This window comes from Ovis canadensis, chromosome 3 (genome assembly GCF_042477335.2).
Source record: "Ovis canadensis isolate MfBH-ARS-UI-01 breed Bighorn chromosome 3, ARS-UI_OviCan_v2, whole genome shotgun sequence".
Taxonomy (NCBI): domain Eukaryota; kingdom Metazoa; phylum Chordata; class Mammalia; order Artiodactyla; family Bovidae; genus Ovis; species Ovis canadensis.
Window position 1 is genome coordinate 93,426,682 of NC_091247.1, and position 20,229 is coordinate 93,446,910.

The 20,229-nt window shown below is 36.0% G+C and overlaps 1 protein-coding gene across 9 annotated transcripts in view; it reads left to right on the forward strand.

Annotated features, from left to right (window-relative positions):
- ZNF638 (zinc finger protein 638) overlaps positions 1-20,229 on the forward strand; it is a 135,188-nt gene that overhangs the window by 66,670 nt on the left and 48,289 nt on the right. For 5 of the 9 annotated variants that reach the window (XM_069583641.1, XM_069583642.1, XM_069583645.1 and 2 more), the window contains exons 3-8: positions 2,503-2,564; positions 9,304-9,342; positions 10,070-10,362; positions 11,449-11,726; positions 12,965-13,111; positions 14,023-14,145. In XM_069583641.1, the coding sequence (XP_069439742.1) occupies positions 2,503-2,564; positions 9,304-9,342; positions 10,070-10,362; positions 11,449-11,726; positions 12,965-13,111; positions 14,023-14,145 (942 nt within the window). The remainder of the gene's footprint in view (positions 1-2,502; positions 2,565-9,303; positions 9,343-10,069; positions 10,363-11,448; positions 11,727-12,964; positions 13,112-14,022; positions 14,146-20,229) is intronic. The other 4 variants (XM_069583643.1, XM_069583644.1, XM_069583649.1 and 1 more) reach the window with 1 other exon arrangement.

Here is a 20,229-nt window from a genome sequence, read left to right on the forward strand (position 1 = left end):
AGGCATTAAGAAGCTAATTAAGATTCTTGATAGGTGAAATGACACATTAAAAAATATATTTCAGGAAGATAAATCTGACTGATGTGTGCAAGATGAATAGGAATGAAGAGAGAGAGGGTAGGACACCTAATTTGAGGCTTCCCTAGTTAATTCATGTGTGTTGGTGACAGTATGGATTAATACGATAAAAATACAATAAAAATAAAAATCTTCCTGACCCAGGGATCAAACCTGAGTCTCTGCAGGCAGATTCTTTACCGTCTGAGCCACCAGGGAAACCTGTAATATGATAAAAAGACATTAAACATTAAAATAAATCATTTAATGATTATTAGAGTTCATAGAAATTGATTGCCTTTTTAAATGAACAAGATACCTTTTAACAGTCGGAACAGCACAATGGACCTAACGAATTCTTCGCTACTAGATGACAAATGATAGGGATTTGTGAACATGGACTTAGGTAGTATAACCTACCTCTCTTGTTTCTGTGATGTATTTTGCTGCCCTGTAAGTGTGCATGTATTTGACATTACAAATGTGTAACCAATAAATATAAATTACCAACTGCAAATTTTTTCTTGCTAAGTAACAACTACTGATGTTACCTACCCCTGAGTCAAAACTACAGTCTGAAAAAGACAAGAAAATGAGAATTTTTTTTTTCTAAATTGAGTTTCAAACATCAGAGAAGTCATGCTTAGTTTAGAAGTTATGTCTTTTGGACTGTCACAGTTGGTTTAGAAGTCTATCCTTGGTTTAAAGCCATGTCTTTCTGACTGAAATAATTCAGTTCAAAAAAATACTGACATAAATGTTTTTTTTTAAGTAGTTGGTAGATAAGAGAGTGATATGGGTAGGTATTTTCAAAGTTGGATTCTGGGTCCACTCAAGTCTGCAGTCCTTGCAGCATCTTCTGCCTAGTAGTTAATTATTAGTCTTTCTCTGGAGAGGAGTCCTGCTTTTGGACCCTTGTCTTATTGGAGAGTAGAAATCAAGGTGGTGTAGATACATTTACTGAAACTAAAAGTGAGTAATGTCAGTGAAGTGGATGTGTGTGTGTATATAGAACTGGACAGAGTATGCCTTAAATAACTTTTAGCTGTCAGCATTAGCTGATAGTTGCTATGTCAAATACATATCTAGTATTAATTATATCTTCATGTTTTTTTTTCAAGAAAAACTGAAAATCTGGATTTTTATATGTTGGCAACTTATTCAAATAAAACGCTTTGTGGTCCGATTAAATCATGCCCAATTGATACTTGTCAGTGTGTCTAACGTAAACAATATCTAGTTACTATCAAAGACATGGGTTTAGCAGTACTAAAGACTCTTAACTGCCAATCTCTTCTAGCTTTCTGTTTCCCTGAGCAGGATATGCAGACTTTATTTTTTGTAATCCACAGTCTGTTCCATGGCTTAATGAAATACTTTAGGGTTTGTCACAACCTGCTGCTGAGTATTGCAAGTAGCATGCACTTGTTTTCAGATAGTTCTTGACAAGGCAGATTCCAAAATTAGTATCAACTGTGGTTTTTAACTGGATAGTTCTAGTTTGTCTTTGGCAATGACAAACTAAAATGTTTTTGAAATGGAAATGAATAACATTTTCCTCAAGGAAAGTTTTAAAATACAGAAGGAACTGTTCAGTAAGTTTACTACCTGTCCAAATATTGGAGACACAGTAAAATGTTACTCACACTTTGGTTTTAACTGTTTCACTTGGGGGACTCTCTCTTTGAAAATTGTAGTGCCTTTTAAAAAAAACCATGTATCTTCCAGGAGCTTTTTATGGGTGCAAAATATAATTTTAGGGCAGCTTATGAGTGAAGTTAAATGAGAAAGCATTTTGTTCATTGTAAAGCTCTATATGTAAGGCATATTATGTCTTTGAAATGATACTGCTTTCCACTATATCCTGAAAATAAATGTTTTGATCAGCAGCATTTTTTCATATTTTTACTAATCTTATCCTTTGTCAGTATATAGTGAGTACCTTGTTTGGAATGGTATTGGCCCTAAGAGGTAGGATTTTTTGTTGTTAATGTTGTTAGCTTGAAGTTTAGAGTTGTAAGGCATCAAGACTATATTTTGGAGATGCCATTTCAAATATTGTTCTGTTTATAGAGTTCTTGATACTCTGTAGTGTGTGTGTGTGTGTTAATATTTGAGATGAGTTATTTCTGACCCATGCTTTTATTTTCTCCAAGTTTAAATGTATGTTTGACTTCAAAGTGAGTATCCATGGATAGGATTTTTAAAATGTTTTCTATAGCTAAAATGTTTTAAAATGACATCAGTGAGTTGATATTAAGTGCTTTTGTTTGGAGTCCTTTTATTTTTGTTTGTGAAATTTTTATTGAGTAGCCATATGGTATTTATAACTAGGTTTGTTTAATTTTTGAAAAAACAAAGGATGCTGTGTCATGTTAACAAGCCTAGTGTCATTAGTCAAGTGAGGAATGTTCTAATTTGTGCACTTTTCTCCTTTTACAATAGGATTGGATTCAGCATCAAAATACATCTACTCATATTGAGAGTTGCCGACAGTTACGTCAACAGTAAGAACAATTTTCTTCATTCTTATAGGTGGCAAATTTACAGAATAGTTAAATGTCTCAGGTATGATTGTTTGGTATCTTTAGTGTGGTACTTTGGAGAAAAATTTTTAGGAAGCTATTGCCTATTTGAAATACTAATTTTATACAAATATATTTAACCTTTTTCTAAAAGAGAATTAAATACAGTCCTTTTTTCTGACTCCTTCCCAGTAGGTAAATTTAATACAATTGGTTTGTTCCTGCTGCTTTGCCATCCTTGGAATGGTTTATCTGTTTCAGAACACAAAGCCTTCCCTTCTCCTATACTTCCCTCTCTTTCTTCCCACCCTTTCCTCAAAGAATAACTAACTAAAAACCACTAAAACTAAACACTGGTGTTTAATTTCAGGTCTAAATCTCTCTTGGTTTAGAACCTGTTTTCAGGAAAAAACTCTTAAGTAGGAGATGAATAAGCTAGATATGGTGCTTCCTAACCATTGGTTCTTCAGTTCTTTCATCTTTTCCTTAAGACAGGGCACCTATGAAGGTAAAAAGTGTGATTTTCTCTTATATCATCTGGAGTTATATAAAATATGTGTTCCCCTAGTATTGTGAAACATGCTGATTCAGTTGTGTATCAAATTCCGGGTCATTATGCTGATGATAGTAACATGTTCTTGAGCAAATGAATTTGTGATAGCTGTTTTGGTTTTTCACGTTGTTCTTTATGAAAATGTCACCACAATTTTTTTTGAGATTATTCATGACTCTCCTAATCATACATGATAAACCTTACTTGGACTAGTTTTTTAAAGTAAGAAAATTTATAAGCTCATTTAACTAGGAAGCTTGAGTGTTTCTAGTTTCAGGAACAGCTGGATTAGCTGCTCAAAATCAGTGTCAGTAATACTTTCATTTCTTGTCTGTTCCTTTCTGCTTTGTCCTCATGAGGACACTTCTCCACAAAGCAAAGTGACCCCCTAGTTCCACACTTAAGTGATCTGAATATCTAGCATTCCTGGAGTTAAAAATAAATAAAAGCACTTCTTTTCTCATAAATTCTGTGGAAGTTTTTGGTTTGAGTCTTTTGGACCACTGTGGGTTAGTTGTCCATCTCTAAACCAGTTACAGTGGTTGTAGGAATAGGGTACTATAACTTGGTTGGTGTCATGTGCCTACTTCTGATGTAGAGTGTGATATAAGCCCTACCTGAATCATAGACTGAGAATAGAGATAGAGTTGCTTACCTGTATAGATCTGTGCACAGACATTGGTTTTTATTATAATTTGTTACTTGAATTGGGCCATACTGCCACTGTAACTGGAAAATCTCTCCTAAAGTCACAAATTTTCCCACAGAAACCCAGTGGGATGTCTCATTTTTATGAAGCTAGGGGATTTAGATGTGAGAGAATTAGTTGCTGTAGGTAGGCATTAAATGCTAGTTACAGGAGTCTACATGCACTGCCATCAGTTTTCTACGCCAAATGGCATTTATGCCTACTGAAAGCTTTTTGTGTAGATAAGCCTTTTTTCCATGTACATAGGACCCTGATTTTGAAGCATGTAGTTTCTGTGCCTGCTACTTTGTTGCTCTGTTTTATGTTTTTACCTTTTTCAGGTACTCTTGAATAATTTCTTCATGGCTTTCTGTCTACAGCTCAAAAATTAACAAATGCATTAGATTTGATTAGGTGCTTTGGATCTTTGCAAGACAAAACATATGCTGTTTCATTCTTTTTTTTTAATAAGCTGCATTGTGCTTCTGTACTTAAATGTATTTAGTCATTCCTTTACTGATTAACGTGTGAGTGCTCAGTTGTGTCTGCCTCTTTGTGACCTCAGGAACTGTAGCCTGCCAGGCTTCTCTGGCCATGGGGTTCTCCAGGCAAGAATACTGGAGTGGGTTGCCATTTCCTCCTCCAGGGGATCTTTGCAACCCAGGGATCCAACCTGTGTCTCCTGCAACTCCTGCATTGGCAGGTGGATTTTTTTTTTTTTTTTTAACTACCGAACCACCTAGGAAACCCGTACTGATATATATTTAGGTTCCAATTTCTTTTCTTAAGGTTTATTATCTCTTCTCTCTCTTCGTCTTATTGAATCTTTCTGGATTATGACCAGAAGTAAAATTGATTAACTTGAGAAAAGATAGTACATTAGCTTTAGTATTATAAATCATAATTAACATAATAAAGAGCTATATGCTTCTGTGTTGGACATTCTTCTCGGTGCTTTACACAGTGTCTGTAATCTTCAAAGCAACTCTGTGAGATCATATTTGAACCCTGTGAAGAAATAATATTTCATAATATTAATTGAAATATTATGTGAGGGATACATGTAATGATTGTTTGTGATTTTACCAGTGAGAGGCAGCTTCCCAGCTGTCACACAGCAAATAATTGGCATAACAATATATCTGTCTAACTCATGGCTCTTTGTTAAAACTTTTTTCCCCTCAGCACTTTATTCTGAAAAGTTTCTAAGGTGCAACAAATTTGAAGGGATAATGAACATAGTCTTCCTCTTTATTTAACCAATTGTTAACATTTGATGTGTCTATTGTAGTATACTTTATATACAGTTTTTAAAAACTAGTTGAAAATACATTGCAGACATTGTAACACTTCACTTCTTAATTCAACATCTACCTCTTAAGAAAAAGGAAAAAAAATTTAAAGCTTTTATTTTATATTGAGATGTAGCTGATTAATGAACAATGTTGTGATAGTTTCAGGTGAACAGGGAAGGAACTCAGCCATATGTATACATGCCATTCTCCTCCAAGTCCCCCCTCTGTAAGAATAAGGAAATTTTTCTACAGTGGTTATCTAACTACAGTGTAACACATGATTAACAATGATTTCATAATACCTTCTAATACACAGACCAAATTCAGATTTTCCCGTTTTTTCCAAAATGCCCTTTATAACTATCCTTGGCTATTCCACTCCCCGCACTTTTTGAGGCTATTTTCACAACAGTTGACTTTTGAAAGGTCTCGTAGACTATTCTACATTCTGCACCTTTCTGGTTTTTTCCTCTTCATTAAATTCAGGTTGAACATTTTTGTCACAAAAACTTTATAGGTAATATATATACCTATGTATCACATTGGAATATAGATGATGTCGTTTACTTAGGTCCTTGTTCTTAGCCATTGTATTATATTGTCATGTGTTATGCTTCTGAAACATTTTTAAAAACTGGTTAGGTAACACACAGGCAGCAGATATAAGAACATGTATTCTAGTGGTTAACTTAGATCTGAAACATCATTTCACATCTGAAATATTACCCCCTCTTGAATTGGAAAGTTCTGGAAATTTAATAACTTCTCTGTGTTGGCAATGAGCTGTATTTCCAGGATCGCACGTAAGAGAAAGCTAAGGCTTACTTGTATTAAGTAACTGACTTTCAGATTGTTGTACTCAATCATGTCTGACTCTTTGTGGCCCCTTGTCCATGGGATTATCCTGGCAAGAGTACTGGAGTGGGTTGCAATTTCCTCCTCCAGCAAAATGCAGTACTTGGGTGTAATCTCAAAAACAACAGAATGATCTTAGTTTGTTTCCAGGACATATCATTCAACATCAGGGTAATCCAAGTCTTGTCCCAAACACTGATGTTGAAGAAGCTGAAGTTGACTTTTTCTTTGAAGACTTAAAATATCTTCCAGAACTAATACCAAAAAAAGGATATCCTTTTCATCATAGGGGATTGGAATGCAAAAGTAGGAAGTCAGGAGATACCAAAATAAGAGGCAAATTTGGCCTTGGAGTACAAAATGAAGTAGGGCAAAGGCTAACAGAGTTTTGTCAAGTAGAGCACTGATCATAGCAAATACCCTTTCCAGCAACCCAAGAAATGACTCTACATGTGGACATCGCCAGATGGTGATGGTGACCAAAATCAGATTGATTATGTTCTTTGCACCCAAAGATGGAGAGGCTCTATACAGTCAGCAATGACTGTGGCTCAGGTCATAAGCTCTTTATTGCAAAATTCAGACTGAAATTGAAGAAAGTAGGGAAAACCACTAGGCCATTCAGGTATGACCTAAATCAGATGTCATATGATTATACAGTAGAGGTGACAAATAGATTCAAGGGATTAGTTCTGGTAGAGTGCCTGAAGAACTATGGACACAAGTTCGTAACACCATTCAAGTGGCAGTGACCAAAACCATCCCAAAGAAAAAGAAATTCAAGGAGGCATAGTGGTTGTCTGTGGAAGTTTTACAAATAGCTGAGGAAAGAAGAAAAGTGAAAGGCAAGGGAAAAGGGGAAAGATACACCCAAATAAATGCACAGTTCCAGAGAATAGCAAGGAAAGATAAGGCCTTCTTAAATGAACAATGCAAAGAAATAGAGGAAATAACTAGAAGGGGAAAGATGAGTGATCTCTTCAAGAAAATTGGAGATATCAAGGGAACATTTCATGTTCATGGAAGGATGGGCACGATAAAGGACAGAAATGGTAAGGACCTAACAGAAGCAGAAGAGAAGAAGATGAGATGGCAAGAATACACAGAAAAACTATACAAAAAAGATTTTGATGACCTGAATAACTATGATGGTGTGGTCACTCACCTATACCCAGACATCCTGCAGTGTGAAGTTAAGTGGGCCGTAGGTAGCATTACTATCAGTAAAGCTAGTGGAGGTGATGGAATTCCAGCTGAGCTATATAAAACCCTAAAAGAAGATGATGTTAAAGTCATAATCCCTTATTTATACACACATACATACATATATATAACATACATATATATACATACACAGTGGAGGTAACAAGTAGGTTAAAGAGATTAGATCTGATAGACAGAGTGCCTGAAGATCTATGGATGGAGGTTTGTAACACTGTACAGGAGACACCAACCAAAACCATCTCAGAGAAAAATTGTAGTAGTAGATGAAAAAAATTGTTCATGTTTGACAGTTGTTGATGCTGAGTGATAGATACACTGGATTGAAGTTTTTTGCCCTCTCAGTTTGTCACACTGATAGTTATAAGATGCTCCAGCTTTCATGTCTGCTCTCAAAGCAGGAAGGATGGTGCAGAAATTTTCTCAGAAGTCTGCCAGTGGTTTTGTACCTATATGTCATTGGTTTGAACCTATCACTGGCTGTCTTCTAAAGAGACTGGGAAAGCAAATTTAGCTTTTTTTGACCTTTGTTATGGAGGCAGACCTGGGAAAAGGCAGTTGAGAATTGCGTTTTTGTTTGTTTTTGACTGTACTAGGTCTTTGTTGTGGCTCCCATGCCTCTCTGGTTATGGTACATAGACTCTCTATTTGACACACGATGAGAATTGCTTTTGAGTTAGCCTGCCAACAATATCTGAGACAAATGTCAACAAATAAAAACTGCTTACCTGTAGTTAGTTTTTGACCTTGCTTTATTTTCTTGTCAGGTGGCTTGCTGCCTACATTTCCTTACATAACTCTCCTCTTGGCTACTGAAATTGTATTTTTGTACATCTGCGATTTAATAATTTAATCATCATTTCCATTAACATATAGAGTCTGGATTCTCTGGAATAGTTGAAGATGTCTTTTTCTTGGACTTCTATGTTGTTACATTTCCTCCTACTTTTTCTTTCTGTGATTAGCCCTCAATTTCTTTCATTGGTGTATCTTTGCTTTACTCTTAAGTATTAGTGTGCATAAGATTCTGTCCTCAACCCTCTTTTTTCCCCGGTAACTCCATTCTCTGTTTATCTCATTGACTCTTAGTGCTATAGTTGATGCCTAATTTCGAAATATCTCAACACTCATCTTTTTCTCTAATCTAGACATTTCCAGTTGTTTTGCAAACATTCCTATGTTCCCTTCACTTCAGAAATGTTTATTGTTCTCCATTGCCTTTTACTTAGGTTCAACCTCCTTAACATGACTTCAAGGACCTTCATAGTTTGTCTCTGAGCTGTCTTGCCAGGTTTTCTGCCTCATAATTACTTTTTGTCATGTCCATGCTGTGGCCACAGTGGTTCCTGAATAGAACACGTTTGCCTCTAATCTTCCTTTTACGTATTGCCACTGTGTGAAACCTAACCTGATCCATACCTCTTGATAACTCTTTTTAAAGGGCTACCTGAAAAGCAACCTTTTCTTTGAACTGTCCCCTGAGATCCTCTCTGAGGAACACTTGGTACCATATAAGGGGCAGCATTCATGTCTCATTCTGTAGAATGGTGTCCTCTAGAGTTCTTCAGAGTGAGTGAACTGTCTTTTAATGCTTACCTAAGCTGGTGTTTTATAGCTCTTCTATACCTCTTAACAGTTTTATATGTACTTCCTGTTTTACCTAAATAAATGTCAAGGATTTAAAGTATGGGGAATGTGTTTTTTTTTCCTAGTTGCCTGAAACTTATTATTTATTGAACTAGACACTCAGAATATTTTACTTTGAAGAAAATATTTATACTTTAATATCCTAAGAAATCACTTAACTTTTAAAAATCTTTTAAATTTTTTTAAATTAAAAAAATTTTTTTAATTAAAAATTCTTTTTTCAATTTTTTTCAATTTTTTAATGTATTTTTTTTTTTGCTGCACCACAAGGCTTGTGGGATTTTAGTTCCCCACCTAGAGATTGAACCTGTGCCCTTAGCAGTGAAAGCATGGAGTCCTAACCACTGGACTGCCAGGGAATTCCCTTAACTTTTGTTTTGAACAGTATTCTCTATATATTGCAGGGAACGATTGAGCCTTATAATCTTAACTGTTCATTAATATTGTTTATTCTCAAAATAGGTATCCTGATTGGAATCCTGAGATCCTCCCATCAAGAAGGTAGTTATTTTTTTTAATAGTGGTATTATTGAAATTTGATTTTCCTTTAAAAGTAAACACGTACTTTTTTTTTTAAGGCACTGTTTTGAATAGAATCTTGTTTTTACCATTTTTATTTTTAAACAGTAGGGAAATGCAACCATCTCTAGAAATCTTTAGTTACCCTAGTTTATCTGTAATAGCTCCCATCTGTGAACTTTTCTTTTTTAGTCTTTTCTGAAAATACTTTATACTTTTATTCTTATTTTATGTTTGTGGTATCTTAGATTATAAATGGTTTGAAGGCTGAGAATGGAGTTTCCCTATTCAGTGTATAAATATAAGTATAGGAGTCAAATATTTGTGGAAGGCGTAGTCTCTGTGGGAAAACTGTTGAGAAACATTTGTTATTTCCTAAATTCTTTATATAACTTAATACTTTCAAAACACACTTGGATATAGTAATGATATAGGAAAAATGAAAGAAATTGGTGATACTTATTTGTGAGTAAACAAAACAGGAATGTAAGCAATTAGAGAGGTGATGTCTGCTTTGACTGATCCTTATTCATTTACAAAACCAAACTGCATCATAACAAGGAGGTTTTTGCTTTACATAAATATATGGTATTAGAGTTTGGCATTGTTAATATTAATAGCTTGATTTTAAGAAGGTAAATCTGTCATTGATACAAATTTAAATTTATATAAAATTGTTGAATCTTGTGTTTTTTCTTGCACTTTGTAGAAATGAAGGCAATAGAAAAGAAAATGAAACTCCAAGAAGACGATCTCATTCCCCCAGTCCAAGGCATTCTAGGAGGTCAAGCTCGAGTCACAGATTTCGTCGATCTCGAAGCCCTGTACGTTGTATGTATAGACCAAGAAGCCGAAGTCCAAGAATTTGCCATCGTTTTATTCCTAGATACAGATCCAGATCCCGTTCACCGTATCGAATGAGAAATCCATTTAGAGGTAGTCCAAAATGCTTTCGATCAGTTAGCCCTGAAAGGACATCAAGGAAATTGGAGAGATCATCAGGTACATTTATGTTTGTGAATAATAAGTACTTATTTTGACTAAACCATTCCAGTTTTTTTTTGTTCATTTGATTTTTTTTAATTTCTGTATTTGCATTAAGCTTGAAATGTGACTTACTCTTCTCATGATTTTTTTTTTAATGTTGACATTTTGAGATATTTGGCTCAGCTCTTTTTGAAACTTCTAAGTTTTTAAGAAATTAAATGTCATAATTTATTAAATTTTAGAATTTCTGTATGAAATTTGACTCACATTACCACCTGTTTCATTCTTCTTCCCTTTATTATGTATCACAAGAAATGTGAGAGAGTGTATCTACACACCCAACATCAAACTTAAAAAAAAACAGGGATATACAGATATCTTAGTTTGCCTTAGTAATTGATTATAGGCTTGTCTTCCATGAATTAATTTAAAACATTTAAAAATTGTTCAAATTTTCAACGTGTGTCTTAATGTTGGTTTAGTGACCTTTCCAGAAATATTTTTTACAGTTTTTTAAAAAATCTTTTCAGAGGTCTGTGAGATTTTTTTCCTTTTTCAACTACATATCTCTGAAATTGGATTTTTCTTAAAATATGGTAGCCAAAATAGTGTATCCAGCACACTGGATGCAGAATTTTCTGATTAGAGAATACAGATGTCTTCTTTTAAGCCCAACATTTAAGTGTTCAGGAAAACAGTACTCATCTAAATAATTTTTATTTTGAAAAAGTTTTTTATAAAAATATATTGTTTATGTTAGCATAGGAGTTTTATTAATATTTTTAAAATTCTATATTAGTTTCTTTTGTGCTAAATATTGATACAAATGCTCTTTGGAGTCTTCAGTTTTTAATAATGTAAAGGGATACTGAAATCAAAAGTTTGAGGATCTCTGGTGTAAGAGAAGCTCACTGAATAAAGGGTCTTCATGTGAATACCTTTTGAGTGAAGAATTAAAGACTAATAATTTTTTTGTATGTATTTGCCACCTGTTTGGCCTAACAGTAGCTCAGTGTGTTAAATATTTGGGCAGTTGAGGGGTTATATTATTTTTTTATAAAGTTCTTTTCAATTGAAGTAGTATTTGTGTACTATTAATAGATAGGAAAAAAGCATTAGAAGATGTAATACAACGGTCTGGGCATGAGTCAGAATTCAGTAAACAGAAGCATCTTGAAGCAGCTGATAAAGGACACTCACCAGCACAAAAACTTAAAACTGGCAGTGGAGCAAAGACATCAGTTAAATCTACAAGTTCTGCAAAGAATGATTCAAATATAGGAGGACATTGTACTCGTTACAAATCAAAGAATCTTGAAGATGATACCCCATCAGAAAGTAAACAGATGGCTGATAAAACTGTTTCTCTGCCACGTAAGGTCAGTAGTTCTTTGTTAGTGGAAGTGTGTATGTACACTTGTTAATACGACAAAGAGAAAACAAAGTTGTTCAGAATTTTTAATTTTCATATTTCTGAGGAAATTGTGGTTTATTTTGATATGAAATATTTATTGATTTCTGTTTTGAATACAGGAAAGGTCCAATAATTAAAGTCTTATAGATTATAGATATCAAAAGTGAGAACATTTTGATGGTTTGGTGTTTTTGGCTGACCACACTGATCTGTGTTACAAGTTTTGCACTCTGATTGGGGAAATGGACATAATCAGTAGTACTAATGAGTTTTTGTAATCTTTGTTAGTAATCTATGAGTAACTATCTGCTGAGAATCATTTTTACTCTGTTTTATGTTTTTTTATAGTATACTTCAGAAGCTACTTTGTTGCCCAGTGTAGAATACTAGTCTGTTTTCTGGGTACTAATAGGTGTATTTTGTAATATTAACAGATCTTCAAGTGTTTGGGTATACATTTCTCTTAACATTGTCTTTAAACAGTTACAGTTCCTTGCCCCCATAGAGCTTATATTTAACAGGGTGAACTTACAATAATCAACCTGATATTACAGAATTTTGAAGAAATATTGAGTATAGGGAATTAATTTTGAAAAGGCTAAATTGTTCTGTAACATTCATTTTGTTTCTGTATTTCTAGATGGCAGTAGTGGAACTTTAAAAGTTTTTTTTTGAGTCAATTTTTTATCATAGGTGGTAAATAAAGTATATTCAGATTGTATATATGAATCTATTAAAATATTATGCCTATCTAGATATATTTTTAAAATTCTTACAACAGACTAAATAAAACTGTAACTTCAGTTTTACTGATGATGTGCCTTCCAGTTGCATATAGAAAAGTACTCTTTACTAGTTTCAGACCACTTCATAGGTCTTATTTGTTATGAAATGCTTTTGTACAGAAGAGAGCATCTGTGATTGGTTGCCTGTAAATTGCCCGCTGTTGGGTTTGAGTGATAAAATATAAAACATTTCTTCCTCTGCTTTTCTTAGTATTTCAAAAAGTTTTTAAATGTTCTAAAATATTTGTATAAGCAGAAAGTATAAGAATTATTTATATTTATAAGTGGAAAATATAATATTTTAATAAAAAGATTACTTAAAGTACTAGGATTAATGGTAGAAAGATTATATTGGGAATTATTGTAACTATACTTTGTCACTTAATTTGGCTTAATTTTTATTCATCTCAAAAAATAGCTTCGGAAGGACCAGTCTTCACATTATGGTCCTGTTCTTCTGATATCTGAATTACCAGAAGATGGCTGTACTGAAGAAGAAATTAGAAAAATATTTCAACCGTTTGGAAAAGTTAATGATGTCCTGATTGTTCCATACAGAAAGGAAGTGAGTTATTTAGTCTATTCTAAAAAGTCATAATTTTGTTTTCTAAAGACTTGTCAGATCTTTCAGCTTTTACTTCATATACAACTGTTACTTGAGTTACGTAAATGTTTGGAATTGAATGAACAGGGTTCCTAAATACTGCTTTATATCCTTTAGAACAGCACACTGTTTTTTCAGATGAGCACACTTTTTCTTTGAAGGGCCAGATAATATTTTAGGTGTTGCATGTCATAGGATTTCAACTACTCGCTCTGCTATACAACTCTGTTGTAGTGCTTTACAGTCATAGATGATATATAAATGAATACGCATGGCTGTGTTAAAAAAAACTTATTTACAAGAAAACAGATGGCAGGCCATAGTTTGCCATTCATTGCTTTAGCACTTCAGTAAGGTGATGTTAAAAAAAAATGATTTTGTTTGTACAGTATTTTTTACATTTGAATTGTAGTTCTGTAACTTACATAGTAAAGTTCTATGAAGTCTACAAACCCTGGAGTAAACAGAACATGAAATTAGGAGGTAAAACAAGGGAACATAGTTGGTATAATTTTCCTTGCTGCAAGAAACCTTAAAAAGGTCAAATTTAACAGCAGCTAGACTAGATCCTGCCTTCTTTCCTATTGTTCAGTGAGCTCTGCCTTCCTGTTTCTTACTCTTTTATGATCTTGCCATGGACTGCTTCCTTATCTTGGTAATGGTATAGAAGTTCTGTTAGGTTAAAAGTCCATTTTATGTGTGAAAACATCCTAAAGATCAGATTACACTTCAGCAAGAGGTAAAAGTGAAAAGAGGTAAAATCAACCAGAACTTGATGTAATTTCAGTTTTATATTCCACAAGGAAGTATTAAGTCACACAGAGAATTTTAAGGTAGATTTTTGACTTAAGGTATAATATGTTTCATTTTAGGCTTACTTGGAAATGGAATTTAAAGAAGCAATTACTGCAGTCATGGAGTACATTGAAACAACACCTCTTCTGATAAAAGGGAAAAGTGTGAAAATATGTGTTCCAGGAAAGAAAAAGTCACAGGTAAACTGAATTTAGTTCTTACGCAGTTCATTGTTGTTTAGTTTAATTTTTTTTAAGTATCTTATATACAGAGAAGTGCATAAAACTTAAAATGTTAACTCCATAGACTGTGTATAAATTCACATACACTGAACTTAACTTCGTGTATGCGTATGTGTGTGTATGTGTGTGTGTTAGTTGCTTATTTGTGTCTGACTCTTTGTGACTCTGTGGACTATAGCCCAGTGGGCTCCTCTGCCCATGGAACTCTCCAGGCAAGAATACTGGGGTGGGTAACCATGCCCTCCTCCAGGGGATCTTGCCCACCCAGGGATCGAACCCACGTCTCATGTCTCCTGCATTGGCAGGCGGGTTCTTTACCACTAGCGGCACCTGGGAAGTCCCATATGGGTTTCATAGTTGTTTCCTAATTCTGTTACATTGGTATTTTCCCCTACTGGATTGCTTGCCAAAATGGCAAATTGCTTGCCACACTGTAAACAATTAATGGTAAGCAGTTGAGTAGGGGAAAATATGTAACAGAATTAGCAAACATTTATGAAATCTCTGCCTAGGTCCAAACTACAACCTTGACTACATCCTGCAAGCCCCTTGCATATTTCAGTCACTTATTTGGAGATCAAACCATGTTAATACTTACAGATTTTCCTCATTCTTTCAAAGTTCTATGTGGCATTACTTTGTATGAATATACCATGATTATTTTATCAGTTCCCTCGTGGACTGCTTTTTAGGTTATTTCTAGTTTTTCATTACTATAAATAGGACTTTAGTTAACTTTCTTGTATATGGCTTTCATAGGCCTTTCTTACACATTTTGAGGTGATAGCTATAGTGGACTTGCTGGGTATTAGGATATACTGTAATAAGAAATGTTGGATCACCTGTTAAATAGCTGTAATAATTCACAGTCTAATAATTGATGTGAGTACAGGTGTCTCTCCATTATAAATGACATTTTATTATTTGCAGTTTTAAAATCCAGTATGTAAAAAATGGTATCTAGTTTTGATGATCATCTTTAATGTTGTGTTTGAGTTGCCTGTTTTTTTAATGTGTTATCTGTTGTAGTTTTTGGATTTGCTGTTCCCACAAGGTTTTCTATATATGTATAAGGTCTTATAAGTTGCTGGTCTCTTTCCTGTGCTAAGTTATCTTAGCTTTTGTTACTGTTGTTGTTCAGTTGCTAAGTTCAGAAGCATGCTAGGCTTCCCTGTCTTTCACTGTCTCCTGGAGTTTGCTCAAATTCATGTCCATTGAGTTGGTGATGATATCTAATCATCTCATCCTCTGCTGCCCTCTTTTCCTTTCCCCTTGAGTATTTCCCAGCATCAGGGTCTTTTCCAATTGAGTTGGCTCTTTGTATCAGGTGGTGAAAGTATTGGAGCTTCAGCTTCAGCACCTATCCTTCCGTTGAATATTCAGGATTGATTTCCTTTAGAATTGACTGATTTGATCTTGCTGTCCAAGGGACTCTGAAGAATCTTCTCCAGCACAATTCAAAAGCATCAGTTCTTCAGTGCTCAGCTTTCTATGTGATCCAACTTTCACATCCATACACGACTACTGGAAAAACCATAACTTTAACTATACATACGTTTGTTGGCAAAGTGATGTCTCTGCTTTAGGTTTATCATAGCTTTCCTCCCAAGGAGCAAGAGTCTTTTAATTTCATGGCTACAGTCACTGCAGTGATTTTGCAGCCCAAGAAAATAAGATCTATCACTATTTCCATTGTTTCCCCATCTATTTGCCATGAAGTGATGGGACCAAATGCTTGCATCTTAGTTTTTTGAATGTTGAGTTTCAAGCCAGCTTTTTCACTTTCCTCTTTCACCCTCATCAAGAGGTTCTTTAGTTCCACTTTACTTTCTGCCATTAGAGTGGTGTATCATCTATATTTCTGAGTTTGTTGATATTTCTGCCAGCAGACTTGGTTCCAGCTTGTAATTGATCCAGCCCAGCATTTCATATGATGTACTCTACATATAAGTTAAGTAAGCCGAATGGCAATATACAGCCTTGTCATACTCCTTTCCCAACTTGGAACTGATCTGTTGTTCCATGTCCAGTTCTAACTGTTGCTTCTTGACTTGGATACAGGTTTCTGAGGAGACAGGTGAGGTGGTCTGGTACTCCCATCTCATTAAGAATTTTCCACAGTTGGTTGTGATCCACTTAGTCAAAGGCTTTAGCGTAGTCAGTGAAGCAGAATTAGAAGTTTTTCTGGAACTCCCTTGTTTTTTCCATGATCCAGTGAATGTTGGCGATTTGATCTCTGGATCCTCTGCCTTTTCTAATCCCAGCTTGTACATTTGGAAGTTTGCAGTTTAGGTACTGCTGAAGCCTACCTCGAAGAATTTTGAGCATAACCTTGCTAGCATGAGAAATGAATGTTTTAGCTTTTGCTTGTCTATAAAGCTTTTGATTTCTCCGTTGAATCTGAAGGAGAGCTTTGCTGGGTAGAGTATTCTTAGTTGCAGGTGCCTCCCTTTCATCACTCTAAATATAACTGTGCCATTCCCTTGTGGCCTACAGAGTTTATGCTGAGAAATCAGCTGATAATCTTATGGTCCCTTGTTTGTTTTTTGCTTTTCCCTTGCTTCTGTGAATATTTTCTTTTCTTTGTCTTTAGTTTTTCTCAGTTTGATTACTATGTGTTTCACCATGTTCCTCCTTGGGTTTATCCTGCCTGGGACTCTGCTTCCTGGGACTCTATGTGGACTTGGATGACTTTTTCCTTCCCCATGTTAGGGAATTTTTCAGCTATTACTCTTAAGTATTTTCTCAAGTCCTTTCTCTCTTCTCCTTTTGGTACCCCTATAATGTGAATGTTGGTTGTTTAACGTTGTCCCAGAGTTCTCTTAGACTGTCTTCATTTCTTTTCATTCCTTTTTATTCTTTTCCATGGCAGTGATTGTGACCATTTTGCCTTCCGGGTCACTTATCCATTATCTGCCTCATTTACTCCACTATTGATTCCTTCCAGTGTGTTTTTCTCTGCAATTGTTGTATTTTTCATCTCTGTCTGTTCTTTAGTTCTTTTGTCTCTTCTTGCATCTTCTTGATCTGTGCCTCCATTCTTTTTCTGATATTGTGTTTCATCTTCATCTTCACTATCATTATTGTGAATTCTTTTTCCAGTAGTAGGTTGGCCATCTCTACTTCACTTAATTATTCTTCTGGGGTTTCACGTTTCCTTCTTCTATGACATACAACTCTTTTCTCATTTTGTCTTATTTTCTGTAGCTATTTTGTAGGCCACAGGATTGTAGTTCTTGCTTCGGCTGTTGCTCTCTGGTGTATGAGGCTGTCTTAAGCGATTTGTGCAGGCTTTCTGATGAGAGGGGCTGGTTCCTCCCCTGTTGTAGACTGAGCTGCGTTTTGTCCCTCTCTTGGGCAGGGCCATGCTCAGGGAGGTGGGGTGTGTTCCTGTCCTGTTGGCTGTTTGGCTTTGAGGTGACCCACCACTGAAGCTTATAGGCTGTTTGGGGGGGACTAATGCGGGCCTCTAGAAGGACTGATACCAATGAGTACTTTACAGAATTGCTGCTTCCAGAATCTTTGTTTCTGCAGTGAGACACAGCCATCCCTGCCTCTGCAAGGAGATCTTCCTGTAGTGGGCAGGTAGGTCTGTCCGAGTCTCTATGGGGTCCTGCTTTTTTCCCCTGAGTCCTGGTGCACACAAGACTTCGTCTGCTCCCTTCCAAGAGTGGAGTTTCTGCTTCCTCCAGCCTTGTGGAATTCCCCCAGTCAAATCCTGCTGGCCTTAAAAACCCAATTCTCTAGGGACTCCTTCTCCTGTTACCAGACTCCAGACTGGAAGCCTGACATGGGGCCCAGAACTTCCAATCTTGTGGGATAACTTCTGTGGTTTAATTGTTTTCCCGTTTTGTGAGTTGCCCACCTGGTGAGTATGGGATTTGATTTTAACATGATTGCACCCCTCCTGCCGTCTCATTGTGGCGTCTCTGTCTTTGGATGTAGGGCATTTTTTTCTGGTAGGTTCCAGCTTTTTTTTTTGTCACTGCTTCTTCAGCAGTTAGTTGTGATTTTGGTGTTTTCCTAAGGAGGTGAGTTCATATCCTTCTGCTCCACCAACTTCAGTATTGACTTTAATTTATTTGTCTTTTCAGTTTTTTAAAACTGAGGTGTAATATAGTTACAGTGTTATGCTAGTCTCTACTGTACACAAGGTGACTCAGTTCAGTCGCGTCCGACCCCATGGACTGCAGCACGCCAGGCCTCCCTGTCCATCACCAACTTCCAGAGTTTATTCACACTCATGTCCATTGAGTTGGTGATGCCATCCAACCATCTCATCCTCTGTCATCCCCTTTTCCTCCTGCCTTCAATCTTTCCCAGCGTCAGGGTCTTTTCAAATGAGTCAGTTCTTTGCATCAGGTGGCCAAAGTATTAGTTTCAGCATCAGTCCTTCCAATGAATATTCAGGACTAATTTCCTTTAGGAGGGACTGGTTAGATCTCCTTGCAGTCCAAGGGACTCTCAAGAGCCTTCTCTAACACCACAGTTCAGAAACATCAATTCTTCAGTGCTCAGCTTTCTTCATAGTCCAACTCTCACATCCATACATGACTACTGGAAAAACCATAGCCTTGACTAGACGGACCTTTTTTGGCAAAGTAATAGCTCTGCTGTTTAGTATGCTCTCTAGGTTGGTCATAACTTTTCTTCCAAGAACAAGCATCTTTTAATTTCACAGCTGCAGTCACCATCTGCAGTGATTTTGGAGCACCCCCCCCCAAAATCTGTCACTGTTTCCATTGTTTCCCCATCTGTTTGCCATGAAGTGATGGGACCAGATGCCATGATCTTAGTTTTCTGAATGTTGAGTTCTAAGCCAACTTTTTCACTCTTCTCTTTCAATTTCATCAAGAGTCTCTTTAGTTCTTCTTTACTTTCTGCCATAAGAGTGGTGTCATCTGCATATCTGAGGTTATTGATATTTCTCCTGGCAATCTTGATTCCAGCTTCTGCTTCTTCCAGCCCAGTGTTTCTCATGATGTACTCTGCATAGAAGTTAAATAAGCAGGGTGACAATATACAGCCTTGACGTACTCCTTTTCCTATTTGGAACCAGTCTGTTGTTCCATGTCCAGTTCTAACTGTTGCTTCCTGACCTGCATACAGGTTTCTCAAGAGGCAGGTCAGGTGGTCTGGTATTCCCATCTCCTGAAGAATTTTCCACAGTTTGTTGTGATCCACACAGTCAAAGGCTTTGTCAATAAAGGCGTAGTCAATAAAGCAAAAGTAGATGTTTTTCTGGAACTCTGTTGCTTTTTTGATGATCCAACAGATGTTGGCAATTTGATCTCTGGTTCCTCTGCCTTTTCTAAATCCAGCTTGAACATCTGGAAGTTCACGGTTCATGTATTGCTGAAGCCTGGCTTGGAGAAGTTTGAGCATTACTTTACTAGCGTGTGAAATGAGTACAATTGTGCAGTAGTTTGAGCATTCTTTGGCATTGCCTTTCTTTGGGATTGGAATGAAAACTGACCTTTTCCAGTCCTGTGGCCACTGCTGAGTTTTCCAAATTTGCTGGCATATTGAAAGGCAGTACTTCACAGCATCATCTTTCAAGATTTGAAATAGCTCAACTGGAATTTTATCACCTCCACTAGCTTTGTTTGTAGTGATGCTTCCTAAGTCTCACTTGACTTCACATTCCAGGATGTCTAGCTCTAGGTGAGTGACCATACCATCATGATTATCTTGGTAGTAAAGATCTTTTTTGTACAGTTCTTCTGTGTATTCTTGTCACCTCTTCTTAATATCTTCTGCTTCTGTTAGGTCCATACCATTTCTGTCCTTTATTGTGCCCATCTTTGCATGAAATGTTCCCTTGGTATCTTTGATTTTCTTGAAGAGATCTCTGATCTTTCCCATTCTATTGTTTTCCTCTGTTTATTTACATTGATCACTGAGGAAGGCTTTCTTATCTCTCCTTGCTGTTCTTTGGAACTCTGCATTCAAATGGGTATATCTTTGCTTTTCTCCTTTGCCTTTCGCGTCTCTTCTTTTCTCAGCTATTTGTAAGGCCTCCTCAGACAACCATTTTGCCTT